This window comes from Cricetulus griseus (assembly GCF_003668045.3).
Source record: "Cricetulus griseus strain 17A/GY chromosome 1 unlocalized genomic scaffold, alternate assembly CriGri-PICRH-1.0 chr1_1, whole genome shotgun sequence".
NCBI classification, from domain to species: Eukaryota; Metazoa; Chordata; class Mammalia; order Rodentia; family Cricetidae; genus Cricetulus; species Cricetulus griseus.
The window spans coordinates 96,076,626-96,100,694 of NW_023276807.1; the positions used below are offsets into that span (position 1 = coordinate 96,076,626).

Genomic DNA, 24,069 nt, shown 5'->3' on the forward strand with positions numbered 1-24,069 from the left:
AGAATCCCTCACAAATCACTGGGCACTCAATAAGAAGCCCAGGGACAGTGGGACAAAGAGAAACCACCTGCCTGGAGTCCAAGTCCCTGTTGCCAGAAGCACTCTGAACAATACTGTATTCTACACTCTAGCACCCCAGGCTAAGACCTGCCTATTCCCAGCATCCAATCATGGACAATCAGTGGCCTCCTAAGGGGCCACCAGCGGGTGGTTGGAGTGACAATGCAACACTTTGGCCCATTTCTAAATTAAAAGGCAAATGTTGACACTTGCAGGCTTTACAAGAAAGTGAAAGCCAGAAGTTGACCTTCTCTCCAGGGGACTGATCACCAGAAGTTCCCAACAGCACAGGGTGCAAAGGTGCTTTGCCTATGAGTATAGCATGGGCACAGGACTCCAGTGACACCTACTACTCTGCAGTTCAGAGGTTTGGTCAGTGTGTCCACCATGACACCACTCGGTTACCATAAGACCCCCCACCCAGATACCCTCTGTTCCTAACCCAGGGTTGCTTATAAGCTTAAGCTTTCAGGGGGTCTGTGGATAAACACCCTAAGCACTTTTACCATCCACGTGTTCATTTAACTGTCTGTCATTATCTTTCTTACAGAGACAACATCCCACGTAGCATCCTATGTCCTGTGAGGTACCCTGCCTGAAGGGGAAAAAATACAGGTGCCCAGACAGAAGCAAGAGTCAGAATGAGTTGAGTTTCTGCCCTAGGTTTCTGTACTTTAATCTGTTTCCTTTGTGGTTTGCAAATGACTCTGCCAAAGAGTCGGAGGGTATAAGCAACCCTTGTAGGTGGACAGCACAGGACCAATGTCTCCTTCCCAAGGTCCAACTCCATGTTCATGCTTGGGCCTCACCAGTTCCTGGAGCATGCTGCATTTTCAAATCAAGAATGCCATGCTCAGTGTGACCTGAGTGTTTATTCCTCCTAAGTACCCAGAGGACCTCCTCGCTGACTGAACACATTGCAAGTACCCAGGAGAAAGAACAACTGCTTTACTCCAGATCTGGGGAAGAGAGAAGCCATACACTGGGCACCAGCTCTCGTTCTGAGCCTGCCTTTGCACTGTAGAGCCATAATGTGTGTGTATGATCTAGATTTTAAAAGGTAGCACAGTGTGTCAAATGATGTCATACTTCATGACATGTACATGCATGTATGTCCATTGTCTGTTTCACAGAACATTTGTATTAGTATAGGCTCCAGATAAAAACAAGGAGAAGAAGCAAGGTTAGAGGCAGCCACAGGAAGCCAATACAGATAACTGTACACTAATCAATTAAAATATACTTACTCTACTATAACCCTTAGGGTACAGTAGTAGCACACATACCTTGTCAATAGCCAACAGGTCTTTAGTTGCACTTAAGACCACTCAACAAGAGACCACACCTGCTACTGGAACCCTAGCCATGTACCTAGGGACAGTGAAATCATGGATCTTGAAGGAAAACCTATAGCCCCACACAATCCTGAACTACCCTCTGAATATGTATCCTTGCACACACAGATAAATGTTGTCCTTTACCCCTTGACAAGGAAACTTCTTTCACAGTAGACAGACCATTACAGAAAACCACAAGTTATCAAAAGCAGAGGTCTAGAGCCCACTCTACACCAAAACTCCTGCACCTAAGGTTTAGGGAACATTACAGAAGAGGGGACAGGAAGATTGTAAGAACCAGAGGAACAGGACATTTGTTCTGAGATGGTATCTCCTAAAAATGTCAGAGAAGCTACACCCATGAAGTCTAACCAGCATGGCTGCTATGTATGACCTGAACAACTGAACAAGGACAACACCAAGAGACATGCTAGCATGGATGGGAGAAAGCTCAGGAGGCCCCAACCCTAGACAAAGAACTACAGGCAACCAAGAAACAAGTCTTAGAGTGGGAGGAACAGTCTTCCCCGGGGAAGACCCAACACCAAATGATCAGCCCTGAAAACATGCATACAGGTAACATTATAAGGGCTGAGCAGGTGTATTTATATATTGAGGTATGTGTGTATGTGTGTATGTGTGTGTGTGTGAGAGAGAGAGACAGAGAGAGACAGAGAGAGACAGAGAGAGCAATTGATTAAAAAGAGTCAGCCAGGCAGTGATGAATCACATCTTTAATCCAGCACTTGGGAGGCAGAGGCAGACTGATCTGAGTTTGAGGCCAGCCTGTTCTGCAGATTGAGTTCCAGGGCTACATATAGAAACACTGTCCTAGACTCCACCTGACCAAAGAGAGAGAGAGAGAGAGAGAGAGAGAGAGAGAGAGAGAGAGAGAGAGAGAGAGAGGAAAAAGAAAGAGACATTAGAGAGCAAGTGGGCAAGGGGAAGGGGAGATGTAATTATATGAATGATGTAATTATAAATGGAAAAAAATTTAATAATTTAAAAAATTATGTACCAATAAATTTCTCCAGAGAACATATGTGTATTGTGCTTTTCTTAAGAAAAGTGTTGGGCTGGAGAGATGGCTCAAAGGTTAAGAGCACTGGCTGCTGTTTCAGAGGTCCTGGGTTCAATTCCCAGCAACCACATGGTGTCTCACAACCATCTGTAATGAGATCTGGTGCCCTCTTCTGGCAGGCAGGCAGATATACAGACAGAATACTGTATACATAATAAATAAGTCTTTTTTAAAAGTGTTGAAACAAGTGAGATACAAAGGTGGACATGTTGATTCCCTGTGCTCACAAAGGCTATTAAGAGAGAAAAACCACAGAGGTTGCCAAACCCTACAACATTGCTATCATCTCTATTATGATTATTGATGTTGTCTAGACAGAGAACAGTTAGGGAATGGCCTCTGCCCACATGTCAAATGGTCAAAGGAACAAAGGCATTTGGAAGCAGCATATTGAGACATTTGACTGTTGTAGATATTTTTATTTTGAAATAAATGAAAACAATGGAAGATTATAGAAGAGACAGATATTTGTAATTCAATTATGTGGACCAAAATGCCTCATCTCCCCTTCCCTCCCCTCTCCTCTCCTCCTCCTCCTTCCCCAATGCTCCTCTCTCCCAAGGCCTATCTATCACTTAATTATGCTCCATCTCTAAAGTTCCCACAGTTGGTATCAGATGTAGCAAAGCCGTTTTATAACAGTAAAAGTGTGCACTGACCTGGTATTACAAATGTAACGCTATTTTTCACAAAGCCATGTACTTTAGTCCTTTAATACTCTGTTTTCTTTAGCGAGCCACTGTTGATCTCTGTCCTTTTAGGGCATACTCACCTTTGAGGAAACAGCCTTTCAGCTGCCTAGGGCTCCTCTATGCTGGATGTTTCTCAGGGAGACATTGCCATTGGTTCATTGCCCGTAATATGCTAATGAAGCAGGGAAGGCTCACAGCTCTGGCTCCTAGGGAGGAAGGGTCAGGCCTGGCTGTATCAGGACCCTTCTGTAGACATTCTCCCACCATCACTCACAGCAGAGCCACTTGTGATCTTTGTGCTGGGCAGAAGACCCCATTGGAGCAGGCTGTCTGAGAATGGGCTGGAAGGTGCTCGTCACAGCCTGGGCGCTGTTCTCCACTCCAGGGATCAGCTCAAGCAATGGTAAGCTTTGGTTCTGTCACAACCTTAGCAATCTACCCTCACCCCATGCTGCACCAGCACAACTTAGCAAAATCTGCCCAGGCACTGTATTTAATGCTCTAAGGATATTGGGACCCTGAGGGTGGCTTAGGCTGGGGAGTGATGCAGAGTATCCAAAGACTGTCAATAGGAGACATCTACAGGGTGTCTCTAGGAACAGAGAAGAAATGAGTATTGGCAATTTTGCCTCCTAAGAAAGGACAGACTAGCCTGTGTATTGCTTATGAGTGAAAGGTGGAGTGATGCTGGCCTGCTTTTTGGTGCCTCTCCAGCGAGCTTGGTTTGAAAGTGAATGTTAGCTGTGAAATAATACTAATCGGAATCTGAGCTTGAGACCTGGGATGCAAAGCTGGTTGTTCCTACAAACATCCTTCTGGAGTTACCTTCCCTGTATCTTTTGTTATGCACCTATCATAGCTGCAAATGTGTTACTGCCTAGGTCAGAACTGGATGTTAGATGCCATCCACAGCTGCCTAATATACAAGGAATCATCTCAGAAAGCACCCATGCCTTTGGTACAACGAATGCTCTGCTTTCTTTATACTGTCAATTGTATAAATAAATGTTTGCCATTTTGTTAGAATATTAAATTCCTCAGGAGATGCTACTTACATGCAAGTATCAATCTATCTTTTACATTGCATACCATTTAAATACCTTAGCCCTTGTGTGCAGTCAGAAGGACTCCTTAAGCAATTATCTAAGTTGAAATTGTGTGTTAATTCTGAATGGAGAACATGTGGTTTCAAAGAATGTTTTCAAAAGACATGGCTTTTGTTCAAAGCTTAGAGAAGACCAATGGGAGTTGGGTAGCTGTTTTCATTCTTTGCCTTCCAGAAGATTCTCTCGAGGCTCATTCCAGAGGGGTTTCTGTCCTCACATATTAATTTCATGCAAATAAATGAAACCATCTCTTCTTCTTCCCCTTTCTTCCCTTAATAAGGGCACATGGGACCCTGCCAAGTCTTTGATGGCTCCTAAGCAAAGCCCTGAGGTAGTGGTTTTAAAACTGATCATTTTTAGAAGCCACTGCATTAATCACACCCAGAATGTTTGTACCTGGAGTAGTCTATAGGCCTTCTCCAGCTGGCCGAATCATACTGCTTCTCACCACAATAGAACATGCCTCTGGCCTCCACTGTGGGTTTTCCTCTGTGCTGTGCTTCCTACCATACTACTGAAGTGCTCAACAGATCCCAGGCCATGGGAATGAGGCTGAGAGTGGGGACAGCCAGTAATTCCATTCTTTAGTTGGATATGAGCAGTTTAAGAACACAGCACCCGCACGATTAAAATAGACAGAACCCAACCACAGGCTACCAGGTTGCTCTGAGGCAATGGCCATTTCCTTCTCACTGTGGTTGAGCCACACCATCATTGTCTAATGATGGGAAAGCTAATTCTTAATCTTCCTTCATTTACATCCCAGTGGCTCAGACTAGCTGTGTTTCACTTTCTGCAGCCTTTGGTTAGTAGCCTGATTGCCACAAACTTGGAATTTGTCATCTTCGTTAAATCCAGTCCTCCTAAAGGGCACAAGTGGCCGTCAGGTCCTGTTGTTGGATGTGGCTTCTGCCAGCAGTCCCAGTGGCAGGTGTCTTTACTCTTGGACTCACTTTAAACATGAGGTGTCAGATCTGACACAAGGCATCCCAGGCAGGGTGTTAGAGAGAGAGAAAACTCTGTTTGCTTAAGAACAAATTGCAAATTGAAACTGACTCACCCCTTGTAAACAAATCCACTTTGAGTTACTAATAAAGCTGCAAAGTACACATTTCCCCCAATTCCTGCACTTACCCCAACAGGCACAGAAAAGAGATCAAAGGAACTAAAACGCAGAGAAAAGACTTGGAAAGGCAGGACACTGTTATCATTAGTGGCCTTTAGCCTCCATGGGGTGCAGAGGCCCTCCTCACTCATCCTGAGAAGTTGAAACAACTTCCAGCAAACACAGGATATAGAGAGATTAGGCCCCCAGCAGGTTCTTCCCCACATCCCATGGTTCCTTCCCTTTCCCCCCTGGGGAGGAACTTTGTATAGGAAAAGCATCCCTAAACTCTTCCTAGTTCAGGGCAGACACAAAGACAATTCTACAAGGAAGGACTTTCTAATTTCCAGAGTCAGACAAAACAAGACTGACTTTTGTAAACTCTATGGTGGTTGAGACGTTTCTGAAAATTAGAGTTAGGAGAATTATCAAACACTTCCAAAGCAATAACAAGCACAGAGAATGTGGTCCCTGCCTCTGAATGGCAAAGTGGGAAACCCAGATGAGAGATACCCAGAACAGTTGGCTCTTTGGGTCCCCAAGAGAAGGGATGCCGTGAGAGATAATGCAGGGGAGTTTTGGATGCTCCCAGAGTCTGTGGAATGGAAATGATTCTGGATAGTGCACTGCTACTCCCTGGGATGCCTGGGCTTATCAGCTTATAAAGCTGTTTTCAGTTATCAGATTTCTAGATCCGCACCTGTAAACACTTCTCCTCAAAAGAGAATGGAGAAGTAAGTTTTCTGATTAGGAAACTATTGTTGCCATGTATCTTTTTCTCCGTGCCCTGTGTGTACTCTATCATGAGTTGTCAGTGCAGAGACTAGAAGTTTCAAAGCCTCTGTCACCCTATGTCTTGCAGAGTGTGTGGGAGGAGGCTTGTGTACTGAATGTGGTATCCAGGACCAGCTAGCACAGCCCAGGGCTGAGGCAAAGGCTGAGGATATTTTTGAGGATCAGAAAAGGTGAGCTGGCACTATTCTAGACTTGGGGTGGGGGGGAGAGATGAGCTGGATTGCAAACTCTGCACTCGGAAATGTTTCTTGCAAAAGAAGTTGGGTTTGGTTTAGATTTCCTTATTTTGTTTGTATGAATGTTTCCCCTTTTGTATGTATATGAGTTCCTCGTGTCCACAGAGGTGGGAAGGAGGCATCAGGTCCCCTGGAATTGGAGTTGCAATTGAATGTGAGCCACCATGTGGGTGCTGGGAATTGAATCCTGTCCTCCTCAAGAGCAGCAAGTGCATGGTTACAGCTTGGATGTCAACTGCCCCCTCAAAGACTCAGAAGTTGACACTTGCTCCTAGCTGGTGGCATTATTTGGGGAACTTGTGGCAACTAGGAGGTGGGACCTGGCTGGAGGGAACAGGTCACCAGGAGCACATTCTTGGGTCACTGTATCTTATCCTTATAAATAATTTGTTTTTCAATTGTTTGTTAGATATTTTGTCAGAGTGATAAAAAAGTGAGCAAGACAGTAATAGTCCACTCTTATTTCAATGGAACTGATTTTACCTGACTGCTGTCTTCATAATAGATTAGGGTGTGCCTGTGATGTCCCTAAATCTGGCCCAAAATAGTTGTATGTGAATTTAGAAAAGTCCAGAAATCTTTGTACTTTTCCCAACACTCTGCTGCAGAGGTCTGCTGTGGCATCCTGGTTGCTTGTATCCCAGGTTTTGTCTTTGGAGTGCCACACCCTGGAGGAGATTCTGTGTTTGCTTAGATGGAGAAGAAGAAAGACACAAGCTACTCTTGCCCTCCCAACTGTAGCAGTAGATGCTGTTGAGAATGCATTTATCATGAAGGCATTTGAGAGGTCTCCAAGGACTGCCTTCATCCCAGAATAATGCCCATTATCCTGCCTACCAACTTAACAGGGTTGCCTGCTATCAGCAGAGGACAAGGGTTTCCTGTCAGTTCCTCTGGAGAACTAGACATAAGCCACCCATCAAAGGACATAGCACTTCCTATTTCCAATCATTCCTCCCTACTTTCTCCTAGTTGTTCTGAGGACTTGTGTTACCTTAAACACTGTGGGTCAGCTGGCTGCTGGTGGCAAGATGTGGCATAAATGTCTCCCATACCCTCTTTCTAATGCCAGAACCAGTCAAGCCGGTCCAGCCTTGGAGCATAGCAGTCCTCTGGCTGGCATGAGGGACAGCTACAGTGCAGACTTTATGTAGATGGCTGGGACTCTACTGCTCTTCTGACTCAGACTGAACATGTCCCAAACTCCAGGGTGGGACCCTGGCAAGGACACTCCACCTCACCCCCAAATCTGAGTACCCTTACTGTTCCCCCACTCCAAGGCCCCATCTGCCCCATCATGTTACTGCAGATGGGTGAAGGAGCATCCAAAGGAATGCTTGCATGCACACCTTTTAGCTCACAGTCTGCTTCCTTCTGTGTTCTGGCCATCTTTTCACTAAAGACACCGCAAGGCAAGTGGGGGTCCTTATTGCTGCTTGGAAGTGCCTTTGTTCAATGTCACTGCTGCCAAAGACTGTTCAGTTTGGCAGTTTATTTCTTTACAATTATCTGCCCTTTTATTCTGAAGCTCTTTTCCTACCGACCAGCAACCCCTTGGTGTTAACATATGTGATATGTCAGTCAGGAGTTATAAGAAATTACCACTGTGCTGTGAGTAGCAAGTAGACTTCCTCTCAGCAAGAACTGTGGGGTGGACAGATGTTAGGAACCCTTTTCCACAGTCCTCTGGCCTCCAGAGTGCTGCAGGCCTTTGAGTCTGCAGTGTGCTTTGCTGGTTCCAAGCTATCTCCCTGTTAACCCCACCCCTCACCCCTTTTTCTGGCCTTTGACAGGTGAGCATAGTGATGCCTAGACAGTGTTACCCTTGGAATTACTCAGTAGTTTAACAGAGGCATCCGCACCTGCTGCCTCTCTTAATCTTCACATTTGGGCTGACTGACTGCTTCTGGGTTTCTCCGCCTCTCTGCCTACATAACGTCCTCGTCTGCCCTCTGGTGGTGGTTTCTTAGCTATTGCATCAAGAACCAAGCTCATGAAAATTGGATTGAACTACCCAGTTTTTTGTTTTTTGGGGGTTTGTTTTTGTTTTTGTTCTTTTTATCTTTGTACAACCTTACTGAAATTACAGCACACACATCCTCCTCCTCACTCCATGGACACACAACAAAGATTTTTAAAAAATGGATCAAAAGAGTGGAACATATTTTCACAAAAGAAATAGAATCCAACACCAAAGGATCAGACTAAAACCCTCAACTGTAATGGAACAGTACAAGAAGCCCTTGCTGGAATGGCAAGCCCAGCACCAGCCCTTGATACAGGCTCCTTTCTTCTCCATGGGATTAGAGGATGATAGAAGGGGGAGGAAGAAAGGAGGGACGAGGAAGAGGAGGAGATGGGAAAGTCAGAGGCGGAGGTCTAAGAAGAGCCGCCACATTTCGCAGGAGCTGGGAGATGGATGTCGGTTTCTATTTCTCCTTTGCAGCTCTGTTCCCTGGCTAGCAGCCAGTATGGATACAAAATCCAAATAACACCATAAACCAGAACCCACATTCTGGTTCCAGGTCAATTCATCCACTGCTCTTGGATTGTTTTTGACTGTCAACTGAGTGCCAGCCATAATTGGCTCAGGTGTTGAGGAGCCATGTCTGGAGGGTAAGGTCCAAGGCCACAAGACTGCAAGATTCATTTGAGTCTGGAGAAGCCCATTAGGGAGTATAGGGGAAGGTCTTTGAAGTGGAGCTTTTAGTGGCCCCAGAACCAGTGTGAATGCTGGTTCAGTGTGAATGCTGCCTCAACTTGCTAAACGATGCCAACGTTTCCAAGTTAACCTTTTCCCTCAACTTCCATGATCTCACTGAAGGGACCAGCCCCCCTTTCAGCAGCCATGACAGTAACACGTGCTCGCTATGACCTTGCCTCAGTCACTAGAGGTTAGGTGCCTGCCTCATGACAAGGAACCAATCAGAAGTTAGCTGGTGGTGCTATGCTTTACAACTCTGGGTGTACTTTACGGACAAGCGCACAGCAATGACGCACAGAACATAGCAACCACCCTGGGAGGGCCTATGGGCCATAACAACCAATTGGCCAATCAACACAGGGCAAGCCCTCCAAGCCTGGAGGCACACCAATCCTGAGCCTGTGTGTACCCCTAGACACTCCCCTTATGCTGCCCTACAAGATCGCTCAGCAGCCAGTTCGAGGGGTCTTTGCTAGCCATCTGCCATGGCAGGTAGGTGAAAGACCCGAGCTAACATGGGGTTAGCTCGTTAAATTACAATAAAGCCTTGTGCAGTTTGCATCAAGCTCTCGAATCTGCCTGGTGATTGGGGTGACCACGGTCGTGGCCTGGGATCCCAGATACCTGAGTTTTTCCGGGGGTCTAACATCACCATACAAAGTAATTGTATATGACCCCCCCTGTGTTTGCTGAAACCTTAGACAATCCCCTAACAGTGACCAAAGATGTGTCTGGATCGTGGCTTGGACTGTTAGAGCCCACAGTGAGTTGGCCTTGTTGCTTTAGATCCGCAGAGTATGTGATAGAGCAAAACCATCAGTCACCACCTAGAGGTGGAGGACGAGGGTCTAAGGTCCCACCATCCTCCTGGGAGAGCTGGTCTCCCTGGAATCTACTTCTTAAAGGTCCCAACACCTCCTGCTAACACCACTCTGGGGACCAAGCTCCTGACATCCAGACCTTGGGGAGCCACAGCCTGACCTGTGTTTCCCTGGAGAGACTAAACTAGAAGATAACAGTAGTGCACAGTTCATGTAGGTGACTGAATCTCAGTGGTTCTCTACAGAGCATGGTTATGAGGACTGGAGAACAGCCAGTGAGGCCGGAAGTGGGTTGCAGAGGACAAGTCCCAGAGCCCAGGACTGAACTTCAGTGTCAGCTCCTTCCTCCTGAGCAGGAAGACAGATCCAGGCTTCTACAAGAACCTGATGGGACTTGAGTTTAGTTAACTAGAAACAGCCTCCAAATTTGAAACCAAAGTGCAAAAGCCACAGAAGTGAGTTACTCTTTGCTTGTGTGACAGTCACACTGTGCCAGATGGATTTGTGACAGAAATACAGGCATAGATGAGGAGTAGCACAGAGTGGCCATGCTTCGTGGCAGTTTATTTATTTATTCCCATCCACAGGTGTTTCCATCTCATTTGTTCTCTTTCCTCACGTGATGAGACCCCAACTGGGGCTGGGGAGACAGGTTGTCTTCGACTTTGTGGCTGCAGTCTCAGAACCTTCTGCTGTGGAGTGCCAGTTGGTAAGGACTCAGGAAAGGGCAAAGCCACCACAGCCAGGCCACAGGAAACCCACGTGTTGACAGTGTTTTACTCCACACATCTGTTCAGCATCCTATCAAGTAGGAGGCAGCCTCGTGGTTTGGAGCCCTTGTTGGATCCCCAGCCTTTGTGTTCACCCATTAACAAATACAGGTTAAAGGTATAGAAGCAACAAACTTCATGTCTGTTCTCAAAGGGCCCCTGCTGGGTCCACAGGTAAAATATCATGTGACAGATGAACCGAGGGGAAGCATACAGATCTCATCAAGTTTTGTGGCTCAGAAGCCTTTCTGGGGAAAGGAAATGAAGATGAAGAGGCATAGTTGGAGACTACCACTTAGTCCTGAGTTAGGTCACCACAAGCCATGAGACTGGGATAGGTCAAGGCCTTGGTTCTACAAGTTTATCAGGTAGAGGAGCATCTAGGAAGATAAGCATTAGTTTAACAATGAATTCCTCTGGCTTCAACTTCCTGTCCTTGATAAGAATGTCACACTGTTCTTACAAAAAAAATGTTCATGTTGGAATTCCATTGTGTTTCTAAAAGACAGAAAAAAAATGCAGAGATTTTGCTCTACAGCTGCCTGAGAAGAGCTGAAGTGTCTGGGGCATTTTGTCTCAAAATGTAAAAATCGTTGTTTTTAAAGTTCTCCATGTCAGTGAATTGTATAGCCGCCACTGAGAACAGGGCAGTCCTTTCTTCACCTGTTGTAGCAAAGTAATGTGGTGTCATCAGAGAAACGAGGCATTTTACTCTCCTGGCTCAGTGCAGTTTTATAAATATTTTCTCTGTGGATGTGAGAAGTTCATGAAACTCTTTTCAGGTCAGGGCTGGATAGATGGCTCAGGGTTAAGAGCACTGGTTGCTCTTCCAGAAGTTCTGAGTTCAATTCCCAGCAACCACATGGTGACTCAGAACCATCTACAATGAGATCTGGTGCCCTCTTCTGGACAGAACACTGTATACATAATAAATCTTTAAAAAAAAAATAGTGCATAGAAATGTGTGCAAGCAAAAAAAAAAAAAAAACCCCACCCATATAAATACACACACACACACACACACACACACACACACACACACCACACAATTCTTTCACACCTGAGTTTCCGGCATGGTTGGCAGCTGAGCCTCACTCTACATATACTCATTAGAATATTTGGTGTCAAGACAGAGGTTATCTCCCTTCAGCTCATATTAATATACTGGACTCTTGATTGTGATCAACCAAAATATTTAAATTAGATTTGACATTGCTCTAGAAATTTGAAAGCTTGGGGACACTGACTGTCTCCCTTCTTGCCCAAAGGTGCCGAAATAACTATGGGGTTTGAAGCAAGGTCCCTGTGGGAATGACCTCGTCCTCTTCTGACTTGGCTTTCTTAAAACCTACTGCTCTGCCCACAGCAGCCTTCAGCTCTCAAGCCTCAACCTCCTGCCTGTGAGAGAAAGCTGGCCCAAATAGCAGCTTCAGTAAAAGGCACTTAGAGCTTTCAGCCTCATATAGAGCAACACTGTGCTGCCATCCATCATCGTGCCCTTCTCCATTGTGACCAGGGCCGTGCATTCCTTTCTGCACACTGCCGGGTGGGTTCTCACCCAAGCCCTCTCAGACAAGGAGAACAAAGACAAAACCACAGGACACCATCCTGAGGATGGGTATTTTCATAGGGTCCCAGTGTTCTAGCCAGGACTTTTCTGTTTCTGCTTTCATCTTTTGGCAAGTGGCCAACCTCAGAATGTATGTTTCTCCTTCTCTAGCAATCCAGACTAACCCAGAGCTCTGTGTGAGTGATGAGCATGGCAGCTGTCCTTCATATGCTCCAAAAGGGACAGCAGGAGACACACAGTCACAGAAGACATCTTCACCGGCTCCCTGGGACCAGGTGCACTTTACACTGGGCCACTTAGGCCTTTCCTTCTGAGAACAACTGCACGTGTGGTGTGTATGCGTATGTGCCTATGTGTGCTCTCTCTCTCTCTCTCTCTCTCTCTCTCTCTCTCTCTCTCTCTCTCTCTCTCTCTCTCTGTGTGTGTGTGTGTGTGTGTGTGTGTGTGTGTGTAGGGGGGTTACAGCTTCAAATGCCCCTGCCTTGACTTCTCAGGTCACTGTCACAGCATGTATGCTTGAGCAGAGGTAGTGCAAACTTAAGTTTTAAAGCCTTCATTCTGTCATGGGAAAGACAAGAAGGCAGAGGAGTCTGTGCCTCAGCCCAGGCAAATGGTATGGGAGGGCTACTCCTCAGATGGGGACTGGGGCTGTCTTTTGGGTGTAAAAGGATGGGACTTCCCTGCAAGTGGAGATGGGGCTGTCCTTCCAGTTGGAATGGTGTGGGGCCATCCTTTGGGTAGTGGTGGGGTGTGGGCTACCCCTCAGTTGGAGGATGAGAGTGGCCCTTGGGTAGGGAAATGATAGCTCTCCTCAGGAGTGGGGGTAAGACTGCCCTCAGGTGGGGCATGGTACTCCTTAAATGAGGAGTGGTACTGCCCCTCAGTCAGCTGTCCCTCATGTGTGTGGGGGGGTTGCCTCCACCATAGTTCCAGTGTAGAACAGCATTTTTCTTAGTGGGCATGGAAGCTCTTTGACAGCCTCTACTAAAGAACTACTGTCTACCTGGAGGTGCATGAGTTCACTGAGGGCAAACAGAGATGGAGCCTGAAGTCCTAGAGATGGGACAACACTCACAGTTATAGTGAGAAAGAAGACACAAGGATAAAGATGGAGGGGTAATTGCCTTATCAGGAGTGGGGCACAGTGGGAGAGAGGTTCCAGAACAAAGCAACGTGAAGTGGCCTGCCTTCAGACAAGAAATGAAAACAGACAAGCAATCCAACCCAAAATCACTTGTTGCTCAAGTGTGGGGACTTGAGGTGGCTGGCCAGCTTTGGGTAGGGACTTCCTCCTGATTTTCAGCCCTGCTGTTCAAGTCACACAGGAATCGAGGCTTTTGTCTCAAGGAGGTCTGCATGGGTCAAAGTGTAGTTGGCAAAGCCTTTGGGTCGTCTCATGGCCCATCTAGGTTCTAGGCACCCTCTCTCCTACCCCTATGCCCCCTGCCCTATGTTCTACTTTAAGCATCCCCCACACACACCTTGGACTTACCATGGAATTCTGACTTCTATCTGTTCTAATTTAACCAACACCTGTCCACCCCAACTCCCAGGCCACACTGAGGCATGCCACCATCTTCTCCAATCCAGATGGGCTCCCTCCCCTCACCCCAGCCTCCCACAGCCAGCTTTCCATTTAGCTCCACAGCTTCCCTCCCACACTGAGGAAGCAGAGTACATCCGTCTGTCCTCCTCACTGCTCTCTCTGGGAAGAAGGACAGTGCCTGACACGCAGGGGTTGAAGCTGCTCTTTTATGATAAATAATGCTCCTTCGCCCAGTGTTCTCACAGTTTTACTCTGTTTTCCTTATAGAACATTTTGAACACAAGTCAAGAAGGGAGGCTAATTGCTATTATCAGAGAAACACGAGCTCCTCCACACTGGGATGACGGTACTGACAGGTAGGTCAAGGAAACCAGGGAGTCTGGCATTTCTGAGTATATGGACTGCATGGGAATCATGGAGAACATCTCAGATGCTTAACAGCAGGGTCTGTTCTACCACCCCAAAGAAGATTTGAGCCTCTCAACACTGAAGGGGAAAAGAATACGTGTGTATGTATATGTATATGTATATGTATGTGTATGTGTATGTGTATGTGTATGTGCATATGTATATGCATGTATATATCTATATGTACATACATATTTATATGCACATATGTATAAATAGTTATTATTATTGTTAGACAAGGTTGTATAAGTAAACTTAACCCAAATGTTGGGAGTCATATAAGGTGGTGTCAGGTATGAGTCCTCACGTCACTATTGTAAACTCTAGTCATAAGCATGCTATGCCAGAAACACAGATGGACAGATACTTTGCACCTTTCCACAATACTAAATTCTCTGAGTAATAACACATTCATGAGCTGAGTTGGTTTTGATGGCTGCAGTCTGCTCCGCAGTGCTGATTTGCCTTGAAAGCTGGCTGAGGCAAACACAGTTCTTCTACTCCAATCTCAATTACTAATATTAACTCCTGGATCATGTGTTGCCCATAGCACAGTAATTATATGTGCATACACACATGTAGGTCATAGAATGGCTATAGATGATTAAAAGGGCTGCAGTGTGGCTCAAGGACGTCAGGGAGGCCTCACCAGAGATAGGCAGAAGGCTTTTAGGGGTTAATTAGATCATGATGCCAGGTGGAGAGTCACTGGTGGTATTACCTCTTAGCACAGCTGCAGGATGACAGGGCTGTCCAGACTCAGAACTAAGTTCAGCTGCAGGAGTTCAGGGCTGTGGAAGCTATGGGCAAGGTCTGTAACAGGATCCAGAGAGATGGAAGCTTGCCTCAGCTATGGTGGAGACCAAGGTAGACTAAATCCCTGAGGACAGTCAGGAGCTCTCTGTCCATCAGTTCCTTGATGCTCACTCACACTGGGTAGTCAGACAGCAGGGAGGGTGTCCCCATTGCAGTGTTGGCTTCCTTTTCCTTAGTAGAGTCCAGGTAAGAATGTTGAAACCTTGCTCAATCTAGTGTATTTTGTAAGTTCTAGGCTGGCTGGCTTGCTTCCTTTTTTGTTCATCTCTCTCTCTCTCTCTCTCTCTCTCTCTCTCTCTCTCTCTCTCCTATTTCCCCTCACACTTTTTAAAATAAATTATGCATATCTCACAGAGACCAGTTCTTTAGTATTATTATCATTACTATTTTGTGTGTGTGTGTGTGTGTGTGTGTGTGTGTGTGTGTGTGTGTGTGTAGAGCATAGGATACCCACCCCCATCCTGTAGGGTTTGTGACCCAGATGTCTATGTAAGTGTGGGCACTTGAAAGCCCTGGTATAGGTGTGGAGTTCAAATGACAATGTTGAGAAGTGGGTTCCTTCTTTCACCTTACTGACACAGCACTATCTTGTTTCTAACACTCTGTATCCAGTCTAGCAGGTCTGCAGGCTTCATTGATTCTTCATCTCCACCTTCCGTCTTTGCCTTAGGAGTGCTGGCATCACAGATACAAGTTACTGTGCCTGGTTTTTCATGGGTTCTGGGGTTTGAACTCAAGTCATCAGGCTTGCATGGCAATAGTTTTTACTTGCTTAGCCATGGAAATCACTTCTTGGGCCTTTTCCTGATATGGTTGGGATTCACCCATGTGCTCATTTGCTGCCAAACTGCCTTGACAAGTTTCCCAGTGACATCCTGTTACATTTAGGAATAAGCCATGTATCAGTTATGATGACACCAGACCAGTAGGTAGTTGTTGCGTCCATCCTTGACCAGCAAGAACGACGCAACACCAAGGAATCTTCTTCACACAGTTTATTCGGGAACCTTGCTTTACAGTGAAATGGTGGCCCCGGGCAGAGGAAGACGGGGCCTGATATAGTCTACATCTACCAATCACATAACCCTACGTGGTGCGCCAGGATAGGTTGTCTCCAAGCAGAATTAAGATGATACATGGCCTTTACCAAATTAGGAGTTGTTTACCACAGAGAGCACTCGCCGTTGGGCTGGCGAAAGGCGGAAACCGGCGCCATCTTTTGGGCACGGTACTTTGCAGCTCCCAGCAGGTAGTGGTGTCTATTTGCACAATGAGGTGCAGAGTCATTCTGTGTCTGCATTTACACTCAAAAGGGAGCCAGGTACTGCTTTTAAAAAGGAGTAAGCCCCTGCTGTATATACTGTGTTGTAGTTTAGAACAATGGCAAGCCTCAGTGGGGTATGTGGGTGCAGCTCCTGGAGTTGGAAACAAACACTGTTACGGGACCTTGAGGACATGGGGCTTTATGAAATGAGCCAGTTGAAAAAGGCAACCCTTATTTTGCAGTTCCTACTAGGGAAGTCTGAGAATGGATGCAAAAGTAGACAAGGAGTGGCCAAGGGGTGGGGTGGCATGAGTGGAGAGATCTGGGGATTGTTTTAGGGCTTTCAGGGTTCCCAGGGAAGAAAAAATCCTGGATACTGGTGTCATAGGACTGATTACTTATGATTGTTTAACTCTACCTTAAGAACATTGACCATGGTACAGTTTATATTTTTTTTGGTTTTTCTTTATTCTTGTACAATCCAAAAAGCAAACAATATTACATAACCAAAAATTTAAAGTTTGTGGAGAAAATACTGGAGAGCATAGGATACCCACCCCCATCCTGTAGGGTTTGTGACACAGATCACTGGAAGGGTGGGCCCAACACTATGGCCTTCCTGGATTCCACTTTACAAACATGTGGCTTCCTGCCAGGGTTGGAGTTTGTCTGTCTGTGCCTGGGAATCTGACAGCTTAAGGTCTTTTGGTTGCTGTTGTCTGTGTCTCCTGTTTTATTGTGGGGCATCTCAGCATAAAATATATGCTCTCATATTTTAGTGGCCAGACTGGTACCCATCCAGCCCCCCAAGCCCATGTTAATAAACATGTTCTTTTTGGCTTGCGTAGAACAACATTCTTCAACATGAGAGTCAAAGCACTGAAGTCTTACACAGCTTATTTAAAATTATTTAGGACTTGACAAGGTATAACAGTTCAATTAAAAGGAAACATTCCCTGGATTTAGCACTCCCTATGGGCCATCAAGGAAATTCCTATCTTCTCTCAGCTGTGTGTGGCCACAGTGAACAATTACCAAGAGCAAGGTGGGGATTGTCTCGGGCAAGAGCCCTGAGCTCTGTTTTCTCCTCCTGCCCCAGCATGCAGTCTGTCTGCTGCCCACAATAGTAGCTGGTTAGCAAGGCTGTGGGCAATGTGTCTCAGCAGAAGGGAAAGCCCACCCGTCTTTTCTAAAAAGGAGATCCTCTTCATGTTGAGCAGGGAGCCTAAGCTACACCCCAAGCTCCTGGATTTTTGTTTTCAAAACATTTCTGTCTTAAGAAGTGAAGAGACATAAATGAAAAACAAAAACAAATCAGAAAGTAAACAGACAGAAAGTGTGGCCCATTAGAAGTGATCAAAGTAACTTAGGACAATGCAGGAGAACATGCCATCAAAAGTGTCAAGGGAGCTGGTTCCACCAATAGAGGGAATAGTGTATGTGCCCAGCACCGTGGCAGAGGCCAGGAGGTGGACACAGCAGCAGGTCAGGAACCAGAACTGAATTCTGAAGTTAGTCACATGCCACAGTTCACTGCTTCCATGAGGACCTTGAACCTGCAGACCTTGAGCCTGCTGTGGTCACTGAGAGTCATAGGACATGAGGTGATAGCCACTGACTAGGGCTCATAAACAGGACCTGCCTTCCAGGACTCCAACTCCTTGTCTGTGCCACAGGCATATTGATGGCCCAGCATGTGTGGGGTGTGCAAATTTAGCAAATGACTTTAACTGAGCTCCCCACCACCCTAAAGTCTTCTCCCTGACATCTGCCACAGCCCTGAGTGGGTCAGTTTACAACTCATCTATTATCTGATGGTCTGACTTATGGGCTCCCAGAAACAGTCTTGGGTGACAGGAAAGGTCTTTCAGATAACAGATGTGCCAAGCATATGAAGGCATCTCTCTGCCCTCTGTCATGAACAGAAGCATCAGGAACATTGCTGGTCCCCGCTCCTGTCTTCTGTGGCTGTGTGAAACTGAACGAGCAGATGGATCATTCTCTGGTCCCCAGCAGGTTGGTGTCTGACCCCAGCCCCTGAAGAATTTGCCTCTGAGCTGATCAGTGACCTCCACTTTGCCTTCCTAACTCTGTTAGATACTGCACGGTTGTGCAGAATTGAAATATGTAATTGCAATAAAAAAGAAAAGAGTCCACACTTTCCTGCCTGTGGTAATGTCATCTCTCAGCTGCCAGCCTCATGTGTACCCGATCCCATATAAATAGCTAACCTATTACCTTAGCAGAGACTGATTTCATGAAGTGATAATAGACCACCCTGAAGTTCCTGGTGCTACCTGTGCAGGTCTGGGAGTTCTCAGCAGGGTGCTGTCTTTGCTGGGAACTGTCCCCATTTCATTCTGAAAGCAGTGCCTTGAACCACACCAGAGTTCTCAGTTTCATGAGACTGCAATCTCATGCTATTTACTAAGTTGACTTTAACATGGAAAACATGTACCAGAGCAGCAACTGGAGAAACTCCTGTGACTTTAGACATTCATGTTGTTGCAGGGCGCCCCTTCAGCAGCAGCCCTCTGCAGCCCGAAGAAGGAAGTTCTTTCCTCTGAAGGACTGCTGTGCTCTGCAGAAGACATGCCAAAGATGCTGCTTCTGAGGTCTGTCACCAGGAGGTCCCCACTACCAGCACCTAGGTAGCTCTCAGGCATCTAGCTAGCTTTCCATTTTCCCACCATTACCAGAAGACAGAGGGAGGGTGGTGAAGGCCACACCCATCTTGTTTTAGTCACTTGTTTATTTGGGTCTCTTGGTTCTTTGATTTTCCTATAGCTGTGGCTGAGAGAATGCCAAGCCACCGTGCTCCAGACGATATGACTACCTGCTCTTTTCCATCTGGATCTGTGTCATGTGGTCCCTCTGCCTTTTAGAAGTCAGAAATTTAGCCCTCAGCACTGTCTGTCTGTGTTGCTGGGGGGATAAGCACAGAGCAGGCAGAGGGAAATGTAAAGTATTCCTGATACTCAGGTGTCGTGTCCGCCTTGACCAGCAAGGGAAACGCAACACACGAACTCTTCTTTAAGCAGTTTATTCAGGAACCTTGAACAATCTTCTGACCCGGGGAAAGCTAACCCACTGCTTATAAAGCCTAGGAGTAGCCAAACCCAGCATGCCACGTGGTGATCGCAGATAGGTCCACATATGCGGAAGCAAGCCAGATCTTCAGCCCTAGCCAAATATGGAGTTGTTTACGACAGAGTGCGCTCACCTTCGGGAAGGTGGAAGGCAGAAACCAGTGCCATCTTTAAGGCTCGGCACTTTGCAGCTCTCTATACTCAGGACCCTCCCTTGCCCATGAGAACATTCTCCTGCTTTGAAGGGCTCTGTCCTTTATTCAGACTTTCAGCTGCCTAAATGCCCATCATCAGCGACCTCCTACAACAGGTCCCAGTAAGCCAGGGACAGAAGTCCTGTGTTCTTGGGAGCTAGTAGTCTGGACTCTTTCCAGTCCCCAGCTCCCAATACAAGGAGCTGTAGGTGGAAATGAGAAACTGTGGGTCAGGATAGCATTGTACAAAACCAGCAGGGGGTGACTCATGAGAAAGACTGGCCTTTGGCTCATGATTTCAATGATAGAAAACGGTTATTTTACCCATTTTTTTTCTGTAACTAGATTAGTTGTGTTCCAGTAACTGACCTCAGCCTCCAGGGTGTAGAACCTAGTCTCTAGGGGACTTTCTGGCCCTGCTTTCAGTGTCTAAACCAGTGGTCAGAAGTGTCTGTCTCACAAGTGGCCAATGATTCTGGTATTGCTGGCAGGGAGCCCAATGAACACCAGGACCTTCTTCAGGACCCCCATGCCTTATTCCCTGATAGCAATCCTAGACAGTCTGTTCACACCTGCCCTCCCCCATACCCTGTCTATTCCTGGACCCTGTAGACTGCCCTGAAATCAGTAACTGCTTCTTTCTCTTAGTTCCTCAGATCCTCCTCCTGGCATCGCTTGCACCTGCAGCCTCCCCACATCCTGGTACCATCCTGAGAGTCCCTCTCCCCTCATTCAGCATCCTCCTAGGCCCATCCCAGCCACACAGGCTGAAAACGCTGGGCACTTTGCCATCTGCTACTTCCCAGAAACAGATGCTCAGGCCCCTCCAGCTCTGGGAATCCGTGTTCACCTGGCTTCCAGAACAGTTCTCTGTCTACTGGTGGACTTTGGGGATGGCTGTGGAGCTGAGATGAAACTGTGTGCAGTGACAGGGGCAGCTGCAGTGACTGGCTACCACTGCTACAGGAAAGGTAAGGTGCAGCGTGTCCTGCTCTGGAAGCTTGGGAAGGAGACGCCACCCAGGACACTGGCAGGGAGGAAGCCACATTCCACCCTTTGCATCCTTCTGAACCAATCTGGTGGCCTGTGTATGGCAGAGCTCACATTTTTTACTATGACCAAGTCTTTACACTTCAGCTCATTAATCTTCCCCTCAGGACTGTGGGGTCAGAGAATGAGACCAAGAAACGATCCCTGGGGTCACACAGTCAGTACTGGGCCTCCTTCCTATACATGGTGACATGCAAAAGACCCTTACATTCCTCTTCAAGGAGCCACGTGTGATTAGGGCACACTGTTTCTTTTGAATTGAAAATTCCAGCAAATTCAAAGTAGTAATAACAAACAATGACCTACGTTTGTATAGACATTTCGGTGTTAGGTAAATCTAAAGCCTTGGAGACGAGTGTCAGACGTGAGTGGAAAACTTAACTTTCCTGAGTAATAGAAAAATTTATTTTTTTTCTTTTCTTTTGAAAATTATTGTTTTGAACATGGTCTAGTTTCTCTGCAAGCCTACACAGCTGACAAGATGCACAGCAAGAGTCTTTTCTCACTAACCCACAGGCAACTACATCTTTTATTTCTTACATCTCGTGTGCATACGCCACTATCGGGCTTCTTCTGCTTCCTGTAAATGGAAGTACATTAAGCACAATGTCCAGCTCTGCCCACGTAAGTACAAATCTCCATCTTAGAGCAACTCCTCCTTCCAGACCAAAAGGACCTGCCCTTTGGGGTGGCTGCTATATAGTGATTTAACAGGCCAGGTCTGTCTAGCTGGATTTTATAGTTGGACATTGAGATAGTTTCTGATCTTTCAGTATTAAAAGTAATATTGCAGCGAGTACATGGCAGCTCACAGTAAAGAGGACATTTTGCCAAATTGTTTTCAATTAGAGCTGTCTGACCTATGCTCTGTGAACAGTGCAGATAGATGTCAGTCTGAGAGGGAAATGGTCCCCTTCTGAAACTTCGTATGTGATTATCAATATTCAAAACTAAGGTACCTTTTAAAAACCCATGTTTAGCCAAAAGGTTTTGTGAGTATTTTCCATTACTGAGAAAATTAGTCTTTTTATTGTGAGGGTCATAAGTTGCAAATATTTTTCTCCATTTATTATGTTTCAGCTTTACTTTTAGATGTTTTTGTGTGAAAATGTTATTTATTTTGTTATCTATTTATGGGGATGCTAGAGACTGAACCTAACTTCACACATTCTAGGCAAGTATTCTACCACTGAGCTATTCGTAAACCCCAGTTTTTGAGATACATATCCTAATTAAAAAAGTGTTCCTTACTCCAAATTTATAAAGCAATTCTTTCATGTCTTTTAGTGTTTTATGATGGAATTTTGCACATTTGAGTAACTAATATATTTGAATGCATATCCTGGTGTAACGTCGAATGCACATTTCACTTTCCTGATGTCAGCAGAGTGTCAGGTGGCTCAAATGACCCACTTTTCAGAAGCATCTGGGAATGCTTCTGCAGACTTTCTGTTCCCTTTTTTATCGGCCCCACCTCTGTGTAGGACACTGTTACGCTTCTTCAGGTCTTGTTGTGGCTAGCACTCCTGGTGCCTCAACTTTTTCTGGGATTATTTGGTCATATTATTCTTTTTGTTTGTTTGTTTGTTTGTTTTTTCAGGCCGGCTTTTCCTGAGTAACAGGTCTGGCAGTTCTGGAAATTGCTTTGTAGACCATGTTGGCCTTGAACTCACAGAGATCCACTTGCCTCTGCCTGGAAAGTGCTGGAATCAAAGTTGTGTGCCACCACCACCCAGCTTTGGTCATATTTTGATGGTTTTTCCACATGAACTTTAGACCCACAGTGACTAACATGAAGATATTGGCAATATTATCATTCTATCAGAATTGTTTGGCTTAAAATTAATTTGTGTAGAAGTTTTATGCTCCCATGTCCCCCTTTCAATAGAACGCACTCTGTTCCTTTCTATCCTTCCTCGCTCCTTTGGAAACTTTTGTTTCCATATGAAACTTACATTACATGGCACTTCATTTTTTGTGCTGTCACAAATAAGCTATTTATCTTCAAACTGGTTGCCATGACACATAGAAAGGTGAGGAAGTTGCTCTTTGTTTTGTGGCCTCTAGTCTTGCTGAACTTTGACACAGACATCTCCTGCACACATTCTCAAGGGTTTTCTTAGCTGTGTAAATGCCCTGTTTAGAAATGCTGATGATCACTTCCCATCCCCAGTGATGGCCTCACAGTCCTTTCTCTTGTCTAATTGTCTTGGTCCAGATTTCCGGAGGATTGTGGCTTGCTTACATAAGTAGACAATATTGTGTGTGTTTGCCATCGGAGTTTTCTACCATTTTTTTTTTTTCTCCAAACTTCATGTTAGAATTTCAATAGATCCAATTTACCCTGGTAGGGAAGTTTTCATCTTTTGTTAAGGACTGAAAATTTAAAAACAAAAACAAAAACAAACAAACAAACAAACAAAAAAACTCCTTACAGATTCTATCTGCTGAGATGATTTCATGATTGGTTTTTCCTTTAGAACTACATAAGTTTCAACTCACATTACTTGCTAACAACATTCCGGAATTCCTGCCAGAGGGAAACCATGTGATTGTACCTTACTATTTTTAAACATGTGGTTGAACTCACCTTTCTAAATCCTACTCAAGTGTTGTACGATGGTGCTTATAACTGGGCTGGAGTCTATTCGCTGGTTTGGTGGCAATAGCTTTAAATTTTCTGAGCAGTGATACATGGAGAACTTTGTATTTCTTTCATCCTGGAACAGCAAAGACAGCATTAGAGACACTATCTTGATGAATCTACACACCCACCCTCTTGTTGCCTCTGGCTAACCCACTGACCCCTTTCTCTACTGTTACTTTTCATGTAGTTAATTCTTTCAAATCCTAGGTTCTTAGAAAATTACCCTTTTAATACAAGTCTTCAAGCTTAACTACATAGACATGAACAAAGTGGGTCCTTCTGGTTCTTAAATTTTCATTGATATTGGCTTATTTCCTTCATCATTTTTATTTAATTTTGCTCTTCCTTCTCCTCTCCTGAATCAGATAGGGCTGATGTGCATTTCTTTAGTTAAGGAACCAGCATGGATTGTGTGTTTGTGTGTGTGTGTGTGTGTGTGTGTGTGTGTGTGTGTGTGTGTGCTTTTCCTAGCTGGTTAATTTCTGTTTTGATCTTTTCTTCTTCTTCTTGCTTTTGTAGTTATTTTCTTATTTCCTTGGCAATCCATATGTCCTATGACCTTTGTTATATTGTTTCATTATTCATTTCCAGTAATTGTGTACCATAATAAATATTTTTTTCTAGTGTTCTGACTTTTTTAAGTTTTCACATCATCTTTGTGGTTTAAACTGCAGTCAGTGTTAGAAATGAGAATTCAAGACTGTTAGACCCCCAGAAAACTCAGGTATCCAGGGTCCCAGGCCACAACTGCGGTCACCCCAATCACCAGGCGGATTCG

General features: G+C 45.5%; 1 protein-coding gene across 1 annotated transcript in view; it reads left to right on the top strand.

Moving 5' to 3' along the window:
• Positions 1-10,559: 10,559 nt before the first annotated feature.
• Positions 10,560-24,069, top strand: part of Pkd1l1 (polycystin 1 like 1, transient receptor potential channel interacting) — a 133,418-nt gene continuing 119,908 nt past the window's right edge. The window contains exons 1-3 of the mRNA XM_035453022.1: positions 10,560-10,646; positions 18,823-18,926; positions 20,342-20,565. Of these exons, the coding sequence (XP_035308913.1) occupies positions 10,560-10,646; positions 18,823-18,926; positions 20,342-20,565 (415 nt within the window). The remainder of the gene's footprint in view (positions 10,647-18,822; positions 18,927-20,341; positions 20,566-24,069) is intronic.